The 13,616-nt window shown below is 37.9% G+C and overlaps 1 protein-coding gene across 14 annotated transcripts in view; it reads right to left on the bottom strand.

Annotated features, from left to right (window-relative positions):
* Window positions 1-13,616, bottom strand: part of R3HDM1 (R3H domain containing 1) — a 163,054-nt gene that overhangs the window by 89,219 nt on the left and 60,219 nt on the right. For all 14 annotated transcript variants that reach the window (XM_018062273.1, XM_018062263.1, XM_018062267.1 and 11 more), the window contains 2 exons: window positions 6,447-6,655; window positions 4,802-5,012 (listed from right to left, as the gene is read on the bottom strand). In XM_018062273.1, the coding sequence (XP_017917762.1) occupies window positions 4,802-4,972 (171 nt within the window). In that variant the 5' untranslated portion in view covers window positions 4,973-5,012; window positions 6,447-6,655. The remainder of the gene's footprint in view (window positions 1-4,801; window positions 5,013-6,446; window positions 6,656-13,616) is intronic.

Here is a 13,616-nt window from a genome sequence, read left to right as displayed (position 1 = left end):
AAAGTAAAATGAACTCTCATATTCTCTTCATTCCTCTTCCCAGTCTTTATCCTCACCATGCTATATGGAATGTGATATGAGAGACCAGGCCCATTTTTCTTTATTACACTATTTCCTTGCCATGGAATATGTTTTCAGTAAGTGTTTGTGGACTGCATGAAATTCTCCTGCAGTATGAACCACTGAGCCATGATTCAATAGTGGTCATCAGAACTTTTTTGTGTTTACTGCCAAGAGCTACACAAGAGACATGGCAGAAAATGTAATACAAGCACACCTCGTTTCACTGTGCTTGGCAGATACTGTGCTTTATGAATTGAAGGTTTGTCGCAACCCTGCTTCAAGCAGCACCATTTTTCCAACAGCGTTTGCTCTCTTTATGTCTGTCATGTTTTGGCAATTATCACAATATTTCAAACTTTGTCATTATTATTTTATTTGTCATGGTGATCTGTCATCAGTGACCTCTGATGTTACCACTGCAATTATTTTGGGGTGCTTCAAACCACACCCATGTAAGATGGCAAGCTTAACCAATAAGTGTGGTGTGTGTTCTGACTGCTCTGCCAACCACACAGTCATTTCCAGTCTCTCCCTCTCCCCAGGGACCCCTATTCCCTGAAACACAACAATGCTGAAATCAGGCCAGTAAATAATCCTACACTCACATCTAAGTGTTTAAGAGAAGGTAAGAGTCACATCTTTCTCAGTTTAAACTGAAAGCTAGAAATTAAGCACAGTGAGGAAGGTATGCTGAAAGCTGAGACAGGCTGAAAGCTAGGCCTGTCTGCCAAACAATTAGTCAAGTTGTGACTACAAAGGAAAAGTTCTTGAAGGAAATTAAAAGTGTTACTCCAGGGGAAAACATGAATGATAAGAAAGTGAAACTTCCTTACTGCCGATATGGAGAAAGTTTTAGTGGTCTGGATAGAAAATCAAACCAGCAACAATATTCTCTTAAGCCAAAGCCTAATTTAGAGCAAAGCCCCAACTCTCTTCAGTTCTATGAATGTGGAGTGAGGTGAGGAAGATGTAGAAATTTAAAGCCAGCAGAAGTTGGTTCACAGAATTTAAGGAAAGAAGCCATATCCACAGCATAAAAATGCAAGATGAAACACCAAGTGCTCACGTAGAAGCTGCAGTAAGTTAGCCAGATCTAACAGCCTTCTATTGGAAAAAGATGCCATCTAGGACTTCCATAGCTAGAGAGGAAAAGTCAATGACTGGCTTCAAAGCTTCAAAGAACAGGCTGATTTTCTTATTAGAGATTAACACAGCTGGTGACCTTAAGTTGAAGTCAGTGCTCATTTACCACCCTGAAAATCCTAGGGCCCTTAAGAATTATATTAGACCTATTTTGCCTGTGCTCTATCAATGGAACAACAAAGCCTAGATGATAGCACATTTATTTACAACATGTATAACTGAATATTTGAAATGCATTGTTGAGACCTACTGCTCAGAAAAAGGATTCCTTTCAGAACACTACTGCTCATTGACAATACACCTGGTCACCAAGAGCTCTGATGGAGATGTACAAGATTCATATTGTTTTTATGCCTGTTAACAACACACGGGCTTCCTCACTGCAGCCCGTGGATCAATAAGCAATTTCAACTTTCAAGTTCTTTCAATGTCTTAAGTCTTATTACTTAAGAAATACATTCTGTAAGGTAGCTGCCACAGATAGTGATTCTTCTGATGGATCTGGGCAAAGCCCAGAAAGCCTCTGGAAAGATTCACCATTCTAGATGCCACTGGTGATTCACGGAAAGAGGTCAGAATAGTAACATTAATAGGAGTTTGGAAGAATTTGATTCCAACTCTCATGGATGAGTTTAAGAGGTTCAAGACTTCAGTGGAGGAAGTAACTGCATATGAAGTGGAAACAGAAAGAGAACTAGAATTAGAAGTGGGGCCTGGGGACTTTTCTGGTGGTCCAGTGGTTAAGAATCTGCCTTGCAATGCAGGGGACATGGGTTCAATCCCTGGTTGGGGAACTAATATCCCAGCTACAGGGTAACTAGGCCCATGTGCTGGAACTACTGAGTCCACACACCACAACTAGAGAGAAGCCTATGCAGCTCAACAAAGATCCTGTATGCCGCCACTAAGACCTGACACAGCCAAAAATAAATAGATAAATATTAAAAAAAAAAAAAAAATGAGAGTGAGAGACAACGAAAAACACTATCCTTATAAAAAAAAAAAAAGTGGGGCCTGAAGATGTAGCTTAATTGTTGCAATTTCACTATAAACCTTTAACAGATGAGGAGTTGCTTCCTGTGCCGGGTGAGCAAAGTGGTTTCTTGAGATGGCATCTACTCCTAGTAAAGATGCTGTGAACATTACAGAAATGACAACAACGGATTCAGAATATTACATAAACTTCACTGACGAAGCATCAACAGTCTGAGAGGACTGACTCCAATTTTGAAAGAAGTTCTACTGAAGGTAAAATACATCATTGCATGCTACAGAGAAACTGGACATGAGAGGAAGTGTAAATTGATGCAGCAAATTTCAATGCCTTATTTTAAGAAACTGCCAGTGACCTGAAGGTCAACCACCACTCTGATCAGTCAATAGCCATCAACATCAAGGCAAAACATTCCAATAGCAAAAAGATTATGATCTGTCAAAGGTTCAGACGATGGTTAGCATTTTTAGCAATAAGGTATTTTTAATTAAGGTCGGACTATTTTTTCATACATACTGCTACTGCATTCTTAACAGACTACAGTCTAGTGTCTTTACATGTGCTGGGAAACCAAAAAATCTGTGTGACTCGCTTTAATGTGGTATTTGCTTCAATGCAGTGGTCTGGAAACAAACCTGCAATAAATTCAGTGTATGCCATAATCCAAGTTAATCGCCTGTTGAGAAGCATGACCTGGAAGAGTGAACCTTTGGTGCAGAAAAGAGACTAGAAAGATATCTTTTACCATTTCAATCACAAATGCAATAAAATTTAAGCATCTTCTCTGATCCAATAAGGATTCTGACTTTCTGCCATCACTGGGTGTACTGATGGCAGGCATGACAATTTTTTGTTTTAAAAAGTGCTATTTCTAAAAATGACTAGAAAAACTGTTATTCCTCCAAATTTCTTAGATAATAGCCACCTGACTATACTTAAGCAGTGGAATCTAAATGCTTTCTTACTGCTGTATGAGTTGATATCATTTTCTAACACATTTCTGGCACTTAATGAAGAATACAGTTTTTGAGTGAATGAAAGAATAAAACAACCTTTAAAAGAACCTTCTTAATTTTTCTAAAAGAATAAAGTATACGTTTTGGCACATAGCCTTCAAGGTCTTTACGATGTAGAAAGAATGGTAAGAGTATTTTTCTCCCCAAATAGAGTTCTTTACTTCCAGGGCTAACTAAAACAGAAGTGTAAGACACAGCACTTTAATTTACCAGTGTATGGGCTTCCCTGGTGGCACTAGTGGTAAAGAACCCGCCTGCCAATGCAGGAGACATAAGAGACACAGGTTCCATCTCTGGGTCGGGACGATCCCCTGGAGAAGGAAACGGCAACCCACTCCAACATTCTTGCCTGGAGGATCCCATGGACAGAGGAGCCTGGTGGGCTATGGTCCATAGGGTCACAAAGAGTCTGACACAACTGAAGTGACTTAGCAGTATAGGGCTAACTAAAACAGAAGTATCAGACAGTATTTTAAGTGAACAGCTTATGGCAGATTAAAAGTCCTTCCTACTGAGAGACAGGATCAAATGCCCCCTCCCCTTAAATCTGGGCTGGCTTTACTAACAAGTGTTATCAAAACACAACAGTGGAAGTGACATTCTGGGACTTCCAAGCCTAGGTCACAAGGATGCTTGCAGAATTGTTCGGCTCTTGGAACACTTTCTGGAACCCCTGAGCTGCCTATAATGAGCCTGATTGCCTGGGCCAATTGTGTTGGAGGCAGTCCAGGTATGTGATCCTAGTTCCAGCTCAGCCTGCATTCCAGCTATTGCCACCAACAAGCCAGATAAGTGAGCAAAACAGTTATGGACCTTTCAGGCCAGGCCACCTGACATTTAAATATCAGTGAGGGATCTTTTCTGAAGCCTTGTATGGACAAGATTCACTCAGTCAAGCCATTGCTCCATTTCCCGACACATAAATCACAAGATATTAAAAAAGAAAATGTTATTTTAAAATTGCAAGCCCTTATTTTGTAATTATCCATTGTACAGCAACAAATAACAAGAACACTTAAAAGTAAGCATTGTTAATTACTACTTGACACAATTTTTACCTACCTTGAATCTGTGGCCCATCATCAATTTTCACCTATGCCTGGAATTAAAAGCCTTCTCAGTGGTTAGTGCTAGGTCATCATACATGTGTAGCATCAAAAGCCTCAAGTGACCTTTTTCCTTCACCAATCTCTTTTTTTCCCTCACTCACAGTTGATCGATTGCTTCTCCAGGGCTGTTTGTGCCAACAGAACTCCTGCAGTTTCAATCTCTCTATTCTAATCTCCTCTAATCTTAGGTTATTTTGAATTCTCACAACACTGATAGGTGCAAAATGGAATGAAAAAGTATAAAGCCACTAGAAAAACAATATTGGCCACATACGAATAAAAAGAAATAGGTGATACAAGCAAATCAAAGAGCTAGATTCAACAAGCTAATCCAGGTGAGCACCCAAAGCAGCTGATAGGCATGTCGCAAAGGGTCACCTTACCCTTACACAATTCTGAAAGTGAGTTTTGTATGAAAAGAATAATTATGTATTGAATATTTAATACTTGTAGCCAGAGGAAAAAATCTTGTTTACCTGCAAATCAATATTGTTGTCAATACAACGTTCATTCTTCTCTGCCAGAATCTTCCCATAGTTTTCTGATTTGGTAAGATTTTCAACTCCGGTTGTATCTTTCACTTCTGCCTCCAAATCCTTCATTGTTTCAGTTTCATTTTTTATAGTAACAGTATCAGACATCCTCATTAGCAAAGGTTATTTTAGAATTCTACAGGGAACTTGAAGCCTTAGCAAGCAAGAAAAAATTTTAATTCAATTTGAAATATCCCTTACATTCAGTTAGTGCACAACACTGACTAAGCATCTTGAGTTCCAGGAATAATGTCAAACACACACAGATAAATGCAAAATTCCTGCTTCCAAAGAGCATACAGTTTAGTGGCAAATATATCCAAATTAAAATAATCATAAGACAATGAGATAAGGGACATAGTAAGGGTATGAGGTGGTTTTGATGTGCACACCACTGTGAACGTTCTTAAGAAACAGTAAGGAATAAGTCCTACCCAGATGAAAGGTAATGGATGGAGAGTTATAGATATATACTTGGCTGACATCAGAAACCTTTTTATCTGAAGGGATATTATGAGTATTATCCCATGGGAAAAAAATCTTCCTGTCATAGTTTCAGAGCTTTCATTTAGCATTCCTAAAATTTCTAATTTCTTAAATTAACTTGCAATTCCAAAAGGAAATAACTTAAAAAATAGCGACATTCTACACAAAACACAGTTGTGAATTTGCACTAATAACTGTCCAGCACTATGAATCAAGCACTGAAAACTCTCCTGATTTACATGACTCAGGGCATGACTCAAACAACATACATTACCAGATGCTTTAGTACTTCAAAGGAGATCAAATACAAAAGAAGCCAATATATTTCATATATTCAGTGAGTTTAAGACAACAATGGGAACTTTATACTGAATATCAAATAGGAACTTATCAGATAAAGCTCTCATTTTAGGACATATGAGATATGTGAACCTGAGAAGCAGAACTTATAAACAAACCACTTGCTATTTTTTTCTATACTTACTGAGATATAACTGACAAATAACAACATATAAGCCTAAAGTGTACAATATGATGATTTGATACACATATATATTGTGAAACGAGTAATGCAATGCATCACCTCACATAATTAAATTTGTGTGGGTGTGGTAAGAACAACCTATTTCAAAATGCATCAAAAAAATGAAGATGAACTGATCAGGTAGAGGGATGGGACAGATGCAGCTTAAAGCAAGTACAATAAAATGCTGATGGTGGAATGCAGGGGTGGTTAAACGGTTTCACTGTAAAATTCTTTCAACTTCTCTGTGCTTCTGAAAATTTCATAATTAAATATTGAGAAGGGAAAAATCCAGTAGACCTTGTTTTCTCTATATGGAAAATTCCAGAGTTCTATTCCTAAAAGAATGTTTTGCAATGAAATACCTAAACCTATCTTAGGAATCCATAAATACATCTGAAAAGCTTAAAAAAATAAAAAAGAGGCTTCCTTAATTATATTCATACCGAAGCTAAGTGATTCATTCTCAAAACAGTAAAGTTACTAAGGGGGAAGGGGTTATTTAAAGTACTCTGATTGCTTACGATTTTGAAAGAAAAATCTCCAACTTTTCTCAAATGATAAGAGAGGTTAGATTACCTGATGTGTCCTATGGATTTGGGATTGTGGTGTTCCACAAAAATAAAATAAAATAATCCAAGGTTCTTTTTCACCGTTGTCAGCCAGGATGTCAATTGTCTTGACCCATTTGGAATCTGGCAGGAGGAGTCCCATGTCCTTGTCACCACTGTAGATTCCTGGACTGAAATGGACTGTCTTGGATCAAATATATCATACCTCTCAGTGGCCTAAAATTAAAACAAAATAGGCAAGGGAAATGAAATACAACACAGTAATTTGGAAATTAAAAATACTACTCTTGGTGACTTTACTGTTTTCTTGCCCTAAACAAGGGCCAGAAAACTTAGTTCTACACAATTCTGACATACACTGGTCTTGTGAGCCTGCGTAAGTCATGAGGCCACCTAGACTCTTCTGCTATAAAAGCAGAAGGGATAAGAAAGTAAAGGAATAGATATATAATAAGAACCGAGTATATGGTCAGTGTTGTAAAGGAGATGATGATTTTCACTTTAAAAGTTTGCCCAGTATCAGAACCAGGGAATTCTTGCCTCCAAGAACTATGATTTTTAGAGTTTTCTTCCAAAGCTACAACTCCATGGATGTAAAACAGTAATTTTTAAAAATAATCACATTCTAGGTTTTTAAAAGTACAAAAGAACAAAAGCTGTAATAAGCCATTTAACACGTTCAAAGAAACACACATTGTCTGTTAAAAGCAAATGTCTATAAAGGGCGACAGACTATTTTTAAAGACACCTGAAAGATTAATGCCAAAATTCTCTCAGTGTCATCTGTTTTTATGGTCAGTTTCATTTAAAGTTTTCTCTTTTTTTTTCGTACAAGTGACTTCATCACAGCAAAAGACACTTTCTGTGTCACTCTTCCATCTTCCTTTGACAATCTGTTGTCAATAAATAGGACAGCAGAGTTTTAAGGTGAACCACTGCACATAATGGGGTCTAACCACCAAGAGATGCAATACTAATCACAGAAGAATTCACATCTTATACTAATTCTTTAAAAACGACCTTGAAATGGAATTATTTTGAACCCCAACACAGATTCATATTAGTTTCCATATCTCAATTATACTGTGTTTGACTAAAGGACAACAGAAAAGGAGGTATTACAAACAAGTGCTAAGCTGTTTTCTAACTGACGCTGTCATTTCAATATGACCAAGGTTGCTGGGCCACTAAATATAATGACTAGGCTTAAGGAAAAAAATCCGCTGAAACAAACCAAAAAATACTTATATATATTATTTTTCTCATTTAAAATTGTTTCTCTCATAAAATGGTAGACACAAGATGGCAGCACTCACTAAGCAGCAAAATTCTTTGCGTTCTTGCAGAAATTTTGTGATTTAATTTTGACTCTTTTACATTCAAAACTCTAAGACAGCATAGTTGCAGTTCACTTAAGAAGCGAGTACGGTACCATGACAGGAAAAGCTGCAAGGGATAATGAGGAGGAGGCACAATGTGGAGAGGTGAACAAGGATTAGAAGATCTTCTTAGGACGCACCAAATCCAACTGTATGATAAACATGCAAGTTATCAGCGCCCAGAAGTAAAATGACTTATCCAAAGTCATACAACCAATTTATATGACCAATACTTGCTAATAAGCCACACTACCTGACAACAAATTAATGAGTGCTGCTGAACCAACTGGCCAGTTATTGCCTGGAAAGGAAGTAGTGGTACAATAGGAAACTCGAATGCACTAGCATTAGTGTGTGTGTGCTCAGTCACGTCTGATTCTTTGCAATCCCACAGACTGTAGGGAGTCGGACATGACTGAAGCAACTTAGCATGCATGCATGCATTGGAGAAGGAAATGGCAACCCACTTCAGTGTTCTTGCCTGGAGAATCCCAGGGACAGAGGAGCCTGATGGGCTGCCGTCTGTGGGGGTTGCACAGAGTCGGACACGGCTGAAGCGACTTAGCAACACCAGCAGCAGCAGACTGTAGGGAAAAAAATATTTAACTGATAAATGGTTAGAAGATTTGAATGGCTTAAAGGTCAAGCACTTGCTGCAGTATCCCTCACAGAGTGGGCACCCCAAAAATGTTATAATAGCTTTCTTTCATGGTCAGAATCACCTTAGGCCAGCAGCTGGTTGAAGCTTTATCTGTTGTGTCCTGGCTGCACCCTGCATGATAGCAGACTGATCGAGGCCCACCTAGGGTGCACAATTGCCTTGTATACTTCAAGTTTTCTTATGCATAAATCCTACAAAGCTCAACAGAAGAGAATGACTGGAGTTTGTATGAATGTGCCTATGCTGGGGAGGAGGGTGCTTGCCTCAGTGCACAGCCTCACTGGGCTCTCATTAGAGCTTTGCCATTAAACATTAAAAATTCATATCAACTTTACTTCTCAAAAGTAATAATGTATTTATTTTAAATACAAATGTTTTTCTCTCTAAATCTTCAAGTAAAAGAGAGATTCCAGCTTCTTGGTACTTACTAAAACAAAATTACTGTTATTGTGGCACAAAGCTGATACTTCTAGTGTTACCTAAGGCTATGTGGACGTGTAGGTGTCAAGTACAGGAAGCCACAGACAGAAATGGCAAAATATATCTCTACCACAACACTAAGGAGTCAATTAAATGCACCTTCCTTATGTAATAGATAGCTATACAGTAAGTCAACATGATTAAGGAACTTAAATGAATTGGGTTGGTTTTTACAATAGAAACACAAGAGGAAAAAAAAATTGAGGTCTAATAAATGCATACATCTGAGTACCTACTGTTACTGATATTTAAAATCTGAGCTTCTGAGAATTTGTTTCAACATGAAAGACATGGACATATGCACTCAACATTCAAACTCGTCTTTGAAAATACATTCTTCCAGCCAGTAATGTTATTTACTAGGGACATATCAGAGATTTGATTGCTTCCCTGGTGGTCAGCTGTAAAGAATCTGCCTGCCAATGCAGATGCGGGTTTGATCCCTGGGTTAAAAAGATCCCCTGGAGAAGGAAATGGCAACCCACTCCAGGGTTCTTGCCTGGGAAACCCACGGACAGAGGAAAATTCCATAGCCCCGTGGGTTATAGCGCACAGGGTCACAAAAGGGTTGTACATGACTGAGCGACTAAACAACAGAGATTTGATTATATACAATTTCTGAGCTACCAGGTAGCCAACAAAAGAGAAATGCCACATGTATGTATTATACATAATAAATCATGCACAGAAAGGCTGGCATCCACCCAACACCATATGCAAATGGGCATTAGAGGGAAAAGTAAATTTTTATAACCCCAAAAAGTAAAACTATAAAAGTATACGAATATAGGAAATATTTTATAATTATTGTATGAGAGTCCTTCCCAAGAAAGATGTAAACATTTAGAAGCTATCAGAGAAAAATATTAACAAAATTTACAATAGTTTCAATATATTTTTGTATGACAAAAATGTAAGTGACTAAAAGGCAAATCATGTAACAAAAATATTTTCAATACAAAAGGGCCAAAATCTTTAAAGTAAAAAAAGGTCTTAAAAACTGAAAAGGAGAGAAATGGGAATCAGAAATTTATAAAAGAAATACAACTAACACCAAAAACTACCCATAAACAGCCTACCGGTGCAGGTACTATTCTAATACCTTTCATAATTAACTCATTTAAAGCTCATAACATGGAGAAGGAAATGGTAAACCAACCCAATATTCTTGCCTGGAAAGTCCATGGACAGAGGAGCCTGGCGGGCTGCAATCCATGGGGTTACATGGCTGAGCATGCATGAATGAGGGTGGAGGGAGATGGGTTGGTAGCAATAAACTGGTAAAACTAAAAAAAAAAAAAAAAAAAAAAAAGCTCATAACAATTCTAGGAAGTAGGCTGTTTCAATATCCCCATTTTACAGTTTAGGAAAGTAAGACACAGATAAATTGCTTTGTCCGTGGTCACATAGATGGTAAGAGTAGGATATGAAGCAGGATATGAACCGGGGCAGACAGATGCTCCTTTTTAAGCTCTTACCCAAAATCCTGTATCATCGTTAATATGTACCAAGAAGAAAGACAATTCGGGTTTATAGAGCATATTTATTTCAAAAAATACTTAAAATGTGTAGTAACTTGGTAACACTGTGTTCAAGAAAGAAAGTAGTAAACTTACCCTTTTCATGTAGATAGTACATAGTAATACAGAGATCCTATTTTTATTTATGGTCAGTCAGGCTAATCACTACTAAATTAGCAGTACTGTCAGGTAATCATCCAGTTTCTCTTAATTTCCCTATCTCTTGTGATCTTAAGTATTAAACTATGTAAACCTGGCTGGCAGTAAGGATTCAGTTTGTGGTGAAGGAACAACATGAAGCCAAGGAGCTCACAAATGATAAATATGCATAGTAGCTACCTTTCTCAGGGTAACAAAGCAGGGCAGAATTAGGACCAACATTTTGAAAGTATATGCAGTCCAGGAACGAACAATTTCTCCAGTGAAGATTTCAGACAGAATTTTCAGCAATAAAAATTAACCACTGCTAATTCAAAGGATCACCTTACTCTGCCTATAGCCTAATATATGTGGTTCTATGAGTGTGTTAGGTGCTCAGTCATGTCCGACTCTTTGCTAACACGTGGACTGTGGTCCGCCAGACTCTTTTGTCCATGGACTTCTCCAGGCAAGTATACTGGAGTAGGTAGCCAGTCCCTTCTCCAGGGGGATCTTCCTGACTCAGGGATCAAACCGGATCTTCTGCACTGCAAGCAGATTCTTTATCGTTTGAGCTACCAGAGAATCCTATGTGTTTATACAGCACAAAAGTATTGAAAAGTTAAGTAATTAGAAAAATAAACCTTCTAATTTCACACACTGAAAACCAGTTTTTTCTAGATAAAACATCAAAAAATTATTTAAGGGAATCCCCTGATGATTCAGTGTTTAGGATTCTGCACTTCCCCTGCTGGGGGCCTGGATAAATCCTCAGTCAGGGAACTAAGATCCCACAAGCCCATGGCTCACCCCCATCCCCCAAATAATAATTATAATTTTGTTGTAGGAAAGAAACATGGCCACATAGGTTAAAAAAATTTTTTTTCACATAAATATTAGGGGGGAATTAGGATTATTTAAGTAATTAGGAATTATTGAAGTTATCTGAATAGAATTTGGCACTGCAATGTCACTTTTTAGATAGACAAAATGCTGTATTTTTTCTCTTAGAGGAAAAATGTAATCGGGCAGGCACATTTATTAAATAAGCCAAATGCACAAGATCAACATACAACTTCTCCTAAGGTTAAAGACTGACACAAACCATTAGCCAAAGGCCTCTACGTAGAAAGGCAAAAAAAAAAAAACCCACAAAAAACCAAAAAAACAACCCACAACCATCCATGGTTTATGCTATAATTTAGAAATAGTGGAAATTCACATTCTCAGAGTCGATCACTTGTCATTTACTTGAAAAAGAATACAAGCAGCAACATTTCAAAATGCTAAATGCCTATGTGATTTATAAACAGTTGCTGTCATCCAACAAAAGGTATGGAGTGACCTCAAGAAGCTGCAGCAAGTATTAGCTATAAATGAACACAAGAGAAAGAACTACCTTGATGCAAAGAGTATGCTAAACCCAAATGAGGAGGTAAATAATGACATTTATCAGCAAACACATAAAGTAATTTTAAGATGACATTAAAAAGAGGAAAAAAGATATAAAGAAAAAAACTTTAAAAAGGAGAGAAAACAATTTAAAAAAAGAAAAGTAAAAAGGCTTGGTAAATTAAAGAATGAGAGGGAATAACAGATTAGTGGAATCCCATAGTCTGTAAGGTCACAAAAGAATAGGACACAACTTTGCGACTAAACAACCAACAGGTTCTGAGACAAATTACTTTTGTTAAAAAACTTAATGGGGAGGTAAGGTGTTACATGAATTTGCTGCATTCTGCATACAAAGATGCCAAAGGAAAAAGAAGCTCACTTAACGGGAACAGAGTATTTGAACTGAGGCTAAAGGTAAGAAATGTGACGGCAGCTGGAGTCGGCAAGGGCACAGGGAATGGGAACTCACAAATACCACAAGTTTATGTTAGTAATCTGCGATAACAAATGAAGTTTAAATCTGTCCTATCCTATGCCCAACATTTCTACTTCTGGATCTATACACCATAGAGACTCATACATGTACATGAGGAGACTACAAAAATACTCACTGAATTGTTTTAATACAATGCAACTTATGGAAAAAATTTAAAACCACACAATCATGAATCGGAAGGATACACATCTATTTCGTGTTAGTAATTCTCTCTGGAAAAGAGTTTCTGGTGAGACAGTACAGAAATTTTTAGCACATCTTTATTATTTTATTTTTTAAAGAAAAAGATCTGTAGCAAACAACAAAAGGTTAACAGTTTGCTAATTCTGAGTAGTAAGTACTGAACATTTTGTTATAATGCTTTTTTTTTTTTTTGGTCTTGACATTTTATTAATTCATTTAATCCAACTAATAACCCTAAGATAGGAATTCTGAATGTCTCCAGTTTACAAGTGAGGAAGTGGAGGCAGAGAAAGACCAGGCAGCTTACTCAAAGTCACATGACTACTAAGTGGCAGAGTGAGAATCTGAATTCAGGTAGTCTGGCTCCAGAGCCCTTGCTATTCAGTTCAGTTCAGTTCAGTCGCTCAGTAGTGTCCAACTCTTTGCGACCCCATGAATCGCAGCACACCAGGCCTCCCTGTCCATCACCAACTCCCGGAGTTCACTCAGACTCGCGTCCATCGAGTCCGTGATGCCATCCAGCCATCTCATCCTCTGTCGTCCCCTTCTCCTCCTGCCCCCAATCCCTCCCAGCATCAGAGTCTTTTCCAATGAGTCAATTCTTCGCATGAGGTGGCCAAAGTACCAGAGCTTCCGCTTCAGCATCAGTCCTTCCAAAGAAATCCCAGGGCTGATCTCCTTCAGAATGGACTGGTTGGATCTCCTTACAGTCCAAGGGACTCTCAAGAGTCTTCTCCAACACCACAGTTCAAAAGCATCAATTCTTCAGCACTCAGCTTTCTTCACAGTCTAACTCTCACATCCATACATGACCACAGGAAAAACCATAGCCTTGACTAGACAGACCTTTGTTGGCAAAGTAATGTCTCTGCTCTTGAATATACTATCTAGGTTGGTCATCACTTTTCTTCCAAGGAGTAAGCGT

The sequence above is a fragment of the Capra hircus genome, chromosome 2 (genome assembly GCF_001704415.2).
Source record: "Capra hircus breed San Clemente chromosome 2, ASM170441v1, whole genome shotgun sequence".
Taxonomy (NCBI): Eukaryota; Metazoa; Chordata; class Mammalia; order Artiodactyla; family Bovidae; genus Capra; species Capra hircus.
The sequence above is the reverse complement of the archived record's forward strand: the minus strand, read 5'-3'. Positions and strand labels throughout refer to the sequence as shown.